Source organism: Etheostoma cragini, chromosome 16, assembly GCF_013103735.1.
Source record: "Etheostoma cragini isolate CJK2018 chromosome 16, CSU_Ecrag_1.0, whole genome shotgun sequence".
Lineage (NCBI taxonomy): Eukaryota > Metazoa > Chordata > Actinopteri > Perciformes > Percidae > Etheostoma > Etheostoma cragini.
Window position 1 is genome coordinate 4,099,648 of NC_048422.1, and position 9,784 is coordinate 4,109,431.

General features: G+C 40.1%; 1 protein-coding gene across 1 annotated transcript in view; it reads left to right on the forward strand.

Moving 5' to 3' along the window:
- The window catches only part of zer1 (zyg-11 related, cell cycle regulator), a 28,127-nt gene that overhangs the window by 15,087 nt on the left and 3,256 nt on the right, over positions 1-9,784 (forward strand). Inside the window, exons 10-15 of the mRNA XM_034895724.1 lie at positions 967-1,008; positions 1,203-1,322; positions 1,508-1,623; positions 6,055-6,243; positions 7,662-7,759; positions 8,070-8,172. Of these exons, the coding sequence (XP_034751615.1) occupies positions 967-1,008; positions 1,203-1,322; positions 1,508-1,623; positions 6,055-6,243; positions 7,662-7,759; positions 8,070-8,172 (668 nt within the window). The remainder of the gene's footprint in view (positions 1-966; positions 1,009-1,202; positions 1,323-1,507; positions 1,624-6,054; positions 6,244-7,661; positions 7,760-8,069; positions 8,173-9,784) is intronic.

Sequence of the window (9,784 nt, forward strand, 5' to 3'; positions counted from 1 at the left end):
TACAAGGACCCAACAGTTCCTCCAGAGCAGTGCAAATGAAGTGTCTTTGCTAGTTTAAGATCGACGCAGTTGTCAATTTCCTGTCCACCAGGATTAGTGTGTGTCTGACACTATGCAAGCACTCATAATACTATCTAGGATTGCACTAATTATCAAAATAGAGGAGACCATTAATGCCACTGTGGTAACTCTCCAGAGTTGTAGTGAGTGCTTTGTCAAACATTAACTCATATGTCTGTAATTTCAAATTGGATTTACTGTATTTTATCTTTTGTCCTCTAATTAACAAAATTTTAAAACAACCACATACAGTACATACCTACAAACTGTAGTGTACATACATACATATGTGGAAATTTTGGTAAGATGCAAGAGACAATTTCTCACTTTGAGCACATGAAAATTTGCGGTCATGATTGTGTCGTGTCTCTGGATCCGTCCGGCAGACTAAAGTCGGGGTCACCAGTGTGGAAATTGTGGCAAGATGCAAGAGACAATTTCTCACGTTGAGCACGCAAAAAGCGTGGCTAGTTTATTCACAGGAGAAAGCCATAAAATACAGAATAAGGCACTGGGCCTAATGCCAACCTCATAACGTCCCACGTCATCACGCATTCACAACATTTAAAGGAGCCGTGTTCCCTGAACAGTTATCATTATCTGCGGTGTCTCATGGGCAGTAAATTACATGTCTAATCAAATGTGTGGGGAACAACACTTAGCAACATGGTGAATTATGTATGTCACATTCACTACACACATACATACGTACATATATTCCTTTGCCTTCTTGTTTAGTGGTACTGTGCAGTCATTTTACTAAATCTATTATCCTGAAGCTACATGTCCACACCAACACAGCCCATTGTGTTGTTTTGACATAGAGCTACTGTTGGTGTGTAATCACTCTGATGATGTCAGCTGATTATGGTTAATGTATTTTTATTTTTCATTCATCCTTTATAGACAATGCTGAATTTAATTCAGAAGAAGCTTCAGGAAAGAATGGTGAGTCTCAGTTTTACACCTCCTGGATTTTTTGACCCTAAAAATTGTATTGCGCTATAAACTCAAACCTGACTCAATAGACTAATAACTATAACTACTAATAACTATGCCTGCATCACATAGGTTTGCCTAACTATTTCAATCAAATGGAAGGGGTTCTTGCTATAAAGGTTGTGTGTTTGTTTCCCTCTCAGTGTGACCAGGTGATGGAGTTTTCCTGGAGTGCTCTGTGGAACATCACAGATGAGACGCCTGACAACTGTCAGATGTTCCTCAACTGTCGGGGGATGAGTCTCTTTCTGGATTGTCTACAAGTGAGTCAACGCTCACCCACGCTGCACGTCCCGTCTCTACTAAGCTGCCTTAAGGATTCTTTTTCTATATATTGTAGTGCGCACCTTATGTAATGTCATGTTTTTGGACTATAACGGCAGTAGTCTCCAGATACATACATACACACATAACATACCGCTCCTCTCGTTGTATGCTCTTACTTCAGGAGTTTCCAGACAAGCAGGAGCTTCACCGCAACATGTTGGGCCTTTTGGGAAATGTTGCTGAGGTCAAAGCACTGAGGCCACAGCTGCTGACCCCACAGTTCATCACTGTATTTAGGTAAGAAAACTGTTAAAACCAGTGGAGAGCAGAATAAGGCTGAATCTCATTTCTCCGTCTTACCCCTTTCCCTTCCCCTACCCGTAGCCCTTGGCCCTCAAAACCTAGTGGTTAGGGCATGGGGTGAAAACATACCCCTATGAAATGGGACACCACTTGGTTACGTCACCATACAGTATTGATCACAAACTTCCAAGATGCCGTCTGCAAGTGTGTCTGTCGATTGCGTGGGTTCATATATTACAGTTTATATTTTATATTTCTTTTATGTTCACTTTGGTGGTGGTGGTGCAGATGTTCTTATCTGTGTACTACTTAGGTCTGTTTGCAATACATATTTTTATACACCCTGCATGGTGTGTTGTATATCTGTTTTAGTTATCACTGTTATCCCCGTCATTGAAGTTCAGAAACACTTTCTTTATTGCCCAATAAATTAAACATAACAGGAAAAAACATTACATGAAAATATATTATATTGCAGAACCATTATCAACTCTTTAAAAGGCCTTTTTAATATGTTTGTGATATGTCAGTTATTGGTTATATATTCAATATTTGATAACACAAGACTACAAACAGCTATTCTGATTTTCCAGACCAGTCTGATTCCTGTTGGCCAGTAACCCTTTCCTCACATTTTTTTCATCAGTGTCCTTTATCATAAACAACAACATTATACAAGTGCATGAACAGGAATAATTACAGATGATTGCAATAATACAATACCAATACAATAATGAATGGCTGTAACATGAACACATGATTTAAGAAACTTGTGCTCGTTTTCAGCCTGAAAGTAGATCAGCTGCCGCGTGTCCCTGCATGATACAAGACGGTTTATATATAAAGCATGTTTCAATGTCTCCAAAAGCAAGTAGTGTCTTGCACTTGTATCTCACGTTATGGCTCCGTAGCAGACGTTTAGTAAACATTGCGTCGTAACCATGTGACTTGTCAGGAGAAACACGCTAACAGTTTGGGCTTCCATTAGCTGTTTAGCTTTAGTTACTATTATGTTAGTTAGCAATAATTATCTCCTAACATAAACCTACGCTCTGCGTCTCTGATGGTTGGGAATGATTAAGATTTAAGGCTGCAAGATTGTGGCCAAAATGATAATCACGATTATTTTGATCAATATTGTGTTCACGATAATTATCACGATTATTTGTTGATTTTAACCAAACATTTTTGTCACATAGGATATTTATAACTGCTTTCAGATCTATATTGTACTACATTCTTCTTATGTTGAAGTTGTATGTTGTGTATATACATAAAGCTGCAAAACAAAAACGAAAATTAGCTATCTGAAATAGAGTAGGATATAGATATATATTTTAAATGTATCTCTGAGAAAGCTCCTCCACTTGTTTTCCACAATAACTGATTTAAAGAGCTTGGGAGAGAGGGGGAGTGGGATGGACGCTACTCACAGACAGATTGGCTGACTCATTATGAATGGGTCCAGCACCGGTCGAATGGCGGATACACACGTGTGAAATGTCTGTATCGTTACAGCGCTATATTTTTATGTACTATGATATTCTGGCCATGGGTCACATCTCTTGCTGGCTCAGCAGCTCCGTCTAACACGCTGTTACTCTGCCAACCGAAGTTAGTTGCATTCAATAACATGTTCTATGTTTTTCACCGTGGCGCCCGCATTAGCAGAGTTTCCAACGGAAAGGCTGGTAAAAATACAGGTCATTGTCATGCTTAACAATATACAGCTGGGTTGATAAATGTCAGAAGTGTGGACCGGCGCTGCTGTGTGGCAGTGCAGTACAGAAAGGGGTCATGTAACGGGACATTAAACCATATCGAAATAAACAACATTGCAGCGGATGCGAGTACAGTAGGTGCACATGTACGTCCTAGAGGAAAAATATCACTCACGCCCTAGAGCCCTGTGAGCTTACAGACGCTAACTAGCACTGACTAGCACTGGTCACTGCTGTTGTCTGAAAAATAACACAGACGGAACAAAATGTTACGTTTACTAAAATTCAATTAATTGTGCAGCCCTATTAAGATTTCTCTTGGCACAGCTACCAGAAGACTTACAACTTTCAGACACGTTGCCCACGTCACACACTACGTCGTCAAGCCCAGAGACTGCACGGTAACGCCAACCGGTAACCATCACCGAAAAGTGCTTCTATTTTCCTTCACTGGTCTCGGTCCAGAACAACGGGATCTGTTGGTCCATTTCTTTAACTTTCACTGGTTACAAGTAAGCTTGCGTCTTTGCTTGGTTTTAAGGGGTATATAGCCCTACCCCTTGATCAAAATAAGTATTGGGATAGCCCTTACTCTCATATGAACTTGCAAAACTAAGGGGAAGGGGTAAGACAGAGAAATGAGATTCAGATTAAGTCTTGAAAGATTCTGGTCAATCTTTCCAATGTACCTGTCATTAATAAAACAGTAACAACCAATTAGAAGCATACTCATCAAAAATGTCTCAAATTCAACTGATGTTTGACAACACAACTCATGTATTATCATTTCATAAACACCCTGCTTTTAGTTGAATTATTGACAAACAGACTGTCGTGACTCCAACACTACACATGGACACAGATTTAAGTAGGCAGTGAGGCAGCACAGATGGCTGTCTAACATGTGCCTGTGTAGAAATGCCTTTAGTACTACATACAGGCACTGCTCAAACAAATGAAAGCTAAGGCCAAATAATGTGAAAGATGTATTTTTTTTACTTTTCCATCAGACTTAAATGAACAGAGCTAGAAGAAACCACAGTGCATATCAGACAACATGATACAGTGCCTTGCGACGTATAGCTGCAAGTCGCTTGGGGTATGTCTCTATCAGTTTTGCACATCGAGAGACTGAAATTCTTGCCCATTCTTCCTTGCAAAACAGCTCGAGCTCAGTGAGGTTGGATGGAGAGCGTTTGTGAACAGCAGTTTTCAGTTCTTTCCACAGATTCTCGATTGGATTCAGGTCTGGACTTTTACTTGGCCATTCTAACACCTAGCTTGCTTTTACGCCAAACATATCGTTTTGCATTGTGGCCAAAAAGTTCGATTTTGGTTTCATCTGACCAGAGCACCTTCTTCCACATGTTTGGTGTGTCTCCCAGGTGGCTTGTGGCAAACTTTAGACGAGACTTTTTATGGATATCTTTGAGAAATGGCTTTCTTCTTGCCACTCTTCCATGAAGGCTAGATTTGTGCAGTGTACGACTGATTGTTGTCCTATGGACAGACTCTCCCACCTCAGCTGTAGTTCTCTGCGGTTCATCCAGAGTGATCATAGGCCTCTTGGCTCCATCTCTGATCAGTCTTCTCCTTGTCTGAGTTGAAAGTTTACAGGGACGGCCAGGTCTCGGTAGATTTGCAGTGGTCTGATACTCCTTCCATTTCAAAATGATCGCTTGCACAGTGCTCCTTGGGATGTTTAAAGCTTGGGAAATCTTTTTGTATCCAAATCCGGCTTTAAACTTCTCCACAACAGTATTACGGACCTGCCTGGTGTGTTCCTTGGTCTTCATGATGCTCTCTGCGCTTTCAACAGAACCCTGAGACTATCACAGAGCAGGTGCATTTATACAGAGACTTGATCACACACAGGTGGATTCTATTTATCACCATCAGTCATTTAGGACAACATTGGATCATTCATAGATCATCGCTGAACTTCTGGAGTGAGTTTGCTGCACTGAAAGTAAAGGGGCCGAATAATTTTGCACCACCACTTTTCAGTTTTTTATGTGCTAAAAAAGTTTAAATTATCCAATAGATTTCGTTCCGCTTCACAATTGTGTCCCACTTGTTGGTGATTCTTCACAAAAAATAATTTTTTTTATATCTTTATGTATGAAGCCTGAAATGTGTCAAAAGGTTGAAAAGTTCAAGGGGGCCGAATACTTTCGCAAGGCACTGTAGCTATACATTTTGGGTTTAAAACACGACTAACCAGTGAAGATTAAAAACCAAAGGAAACATACTGTTCCATACGGTAATGTTTCCATGACACTTGGCTGAACAGTTCCCAGCTTCCAAATACAGGTTCCACAAAGATTAAGACGCATGACCTTCGACCACCTTTGTCATATCTTTGCAGCGCCAACATAGCCAGACCACACCCTTTGCCCATGAACTACAGAGAGAAGTTACAGAAAAACTGGACAACAACACAACAAAATATAGTGTTTGTAGTTAAAATGAAAAAGGAGTTATTGGGGCGCCTGGGTAGCTCGGTTGGTAGTGTGCATGCTGCTATTTAGAGGTTCATTCCTCATCGCAGTGACCCAGGGTTCGAATCCGAAATGCGGCAGTTTCCTGCACGTCCTCCTTTTTACTACCCTTTCGTCTATGCTGTTCTAGTGATTAAAGGCGGAATACCCAGACCATTGTCTTAAAAATAAACTGACTGACTCACTGTTTGATGCTTTTACAGTAACCTGCTTGACAGCAAGGCAGATGGGATCGAGGTATCGTACAATGCATGCGGCGTGCTTTCCCACATCATGTTTGATGGGCCGGAGGTTTGGTCAATGGAAGTGCCGCTAAGAGACACAGTGATGGACAAGATGTGGAATGCCATCCAGAGTTGGGATGTCAGCTCACGCCGCAACATCAACTACAGGTGATTATCTGTTTAATTTTTCCTTATTAATGCCTTTGCCAAAAGGTGCGTTAGTTTATGATTTCTTCTCCTCTTTGGCTGGCAGTAGTCATCCTCTGTCAAAATGATCACTGCAGACTTAATAGTCACAGTGTATGGACCAGAGGATCTTTGGATCCATAATAAGCCACATCTTCAGCCTGCCAAAAGTATGGCCTATGAAAGTTTAACTCAACATTGTATGTGTTCCAGCATCAAGTCACCTTGCGAGATTTCAGAAAGTGTCTTTTTAGGTATATATACAAGTATGCACAGTTGGTGGGAAGAAGAAAGTCCGGGGGCCGGGGGTAGGCTGTAAAGTGAAGTCAGTGCATGTGTGAGTTCAGAGTGGTTGTTGCTTTTGGTATGAAAAGTTATGTAACTATAAAATTGGAAGTTTTATTCAAAGTTGGGCGTGGTTCTGAAATAAAATATAGCAAAGAAATCAGTAGCAAACAAATATCAATACTGCACATCAATAAGCATCTGACTTACTATGAACAATATTTAGTGAAACTATATGTAACCACCAGTATATAACAACAAAGAATACTAATAATTTAGTCGTAATTAACATAAATGAAATGCAACATATTGCTCATTAGCACACACTGAGAATAAAATACATCTATTTCATCCCACATATCAATTACGGATCAAAACAGTGAAATACACATTTAATATCTGAGCACGTGGCTCCACAGCGCAACTCTGTTTACTGGCCATTGCACGTTGTTGCTAGTAAGCCTATAACGTAATTATGCACGTGACTGCACAAATAATATTAAACAATCAGCACATTCATCAGCTATGCAATAGAAAACACAGCAATATTAAGGCAATAAAATATATCTCTCACTCAAAATAAATGTCACATCGTAACACAGTCTAAACTTGGACACGTTGTGCAAACCCTTATTGAAATCAACAAACGTAGCTTTAGCGTTTACACAAATGAAAAGGCAGTAAAACCCGTACGTGTAACAAGCTACGGTATAGTTATAACTTACGTTCTGTATGAAGGCTGCAAAGTTGGAAAAGAATGATAGAGAATAAGTCTGTTAACAGCTGTCGCCTTCTCCTGTCTGAGCGCGAGTGATTGATTGAAAGCTGTTGTGTTATGACAACACATCCATATAGTGATCAGTAATTATAACCTCTTTTTTAACCTCTTAACATCATGTTATAAAGCAGCAGCATTGCTTCACAGCTGTTTATTTTTAGTGTGACTACTGTGGGCCCTCGGACAATAAAGTGCAGATCCTTGTTAGTCAGTAATGCAAACTGAGTAACAATATGTCTGTATATACTGTGTTGAAGTGGTGGCCTAGCTATACAGTACAGCTGTCCATGGTTCTCCCTCCTTTTTGAATTTTTTGAAATTGACTTTGGTCTCTCAGGTCATTCGAGCCCATCCTGCGACTGCTCCCCCAGAGCATCTCCCCTGTCAGTCAGCACTGGGCCACATGGGCTCTCTACAACCTGGTGTCAGTTTACCGTGAGTATCTGCTGCTCTGGAGGGTTTTAAACAGGACTCCACATTTAGTGTTTACATTGTCAGGTGTACCATCAGCACCAGCCTGGCAACTTGTGTTTATCTCATATAATACACAAGTTCTAGCTAATAGATCAATATGATTTGAAATATTTAAATGATGTACTATTTTTCTACGGTGTGCTGACATTATCATTTCTCTGCACTTGTCACCAGGCTTATTCATATACACAGCCTGCCTGATACGCCTAAATTGTACTGTATACAGTAATAATTCTTGTTCTGTCTCTTTACATTAATTTTCCTCCTACAGCAAGCAAGTATTGTCCCCTGCTGATAAAGGAAGGAGGAGTAAGTCTTCTAGAGAAAGTTTTGGAACTGGAAAGCTCAAAGCCAGAAACCAAGGACATGGCCAGGTAAGACTTAAGCTCTGTGTATAAGCTTGAAAAGGTATTTTTAGCCTGATATTAATGTACTTGTACTTGTACTTGTACTGTAGCTTTTTGAAAGGTGCTATTTGCCAGGATAAATTCTACAGCTGTTGCTTCAGTCACAGGCTGAGCAGCAGCCAAAAAATTGTTTTTTATTCGGTCTTTGGTTCAATACTTTTGTTGCCAACAGTTGTCAGTCTTTTCCGGCAGCAATCTGGATTTTTACAGAAACACATCAAATCATTTCCACATCTGTGATTCAGTTCATTTAGTTCATGCTAAGGAAAAGATACAGTCTTTTAGTTGTGGTCCGTTTTGTGTTTACATTAAGAGGTGTAATCATCAAGTCACATTTACTGACAGGAAACTCATAGGTTAAACTTTTGATGATGTCCCCTTACATAACCATAGACCCACATAGACCTGTGGAGAGGAAATCATATTCCAGTGGTTGACAGGAAGTCATACTGTACTTTACAGAACTTGATTTGTTTATTTTTATTCCCCGGTGTCACAAAGAACCCACCAGGAAATAATGAATAGTCGAAACTCCAACTGGACCTCCATGAGCCCTATCTTTCACATGGCACAGTGCAAAGCCCAACACAGTTGTCAATTTCACATACAGCGCCCACTTCGTTAAAATATCAAATGCAGCTGCGCCCACCTGTGCACCCCTGGGCGTGCTGGTTCCCCTTACAGGGAGGTGTGTTCAGGTGCATTCTTGGCATGTTGCTATCTTGAGACAGCAGAACGTGATCGCATTGACCAACAAAAACACATTATTTTAGCAGGGCATTAGTAAAATGCACCTAGGCTCGTGCATAGCGCATGCACACACCATGCAAAATTACACAAACATGTCAAATATTAAAAATAAAAACATGAATGTGCAAATCTGCCATCCTAATAGCAATGCACCAAGGTACAAGTGGCCTGACTTTTAAAGGGAATGGGAGAGGACACTCTGATTGGTTTATATCATGTTGAGCCCAAAACACACCTTTGATTAATGAAGACATAAATGAAAATGCATAAATATTAGCACTGTCAATCAATTGAAATATTAAATTTGGATTAATTAAATTGCGGGATAGTCAATAGTAAACTTGCGATTAATCACACGTTTACTATTGACTAATGAATATGATCTGTTCCAAATGTACTTATACTTTATACATGGATGTCCTGACATTTATTTCAGTGTGGGAATGTTTTGATATCTTTAAGCGGGTCATTTCATCTGATGTGAGTGAAGATGCTCTTTATTTAATAGGTGGGTGGGAATCTCTGGGCACCTCACGATTCGATTCTAAACTGATTATCGATGCGTGTCCATGCAACCATTTTTTTTTGTCCATTTCCATGTGTGATTTTTAAAATTTGTAATGAAATGTTTTGTCTACAGAGGTTTTTAATTGTGTCTTAAACATGCTGAGTCACCTTCTCTCCTAGTGATCATCCATGTCAGAGGCTGAGTCACGTTTAAAGGTGGAGAACATGAAACATGAGGTGGTCACATGTAATGTGATAAAGTAGATCAACTACTATTTGTATGTGTTTTTCCTGATTATTTTATGGGGGGGGGGGGGGGGGG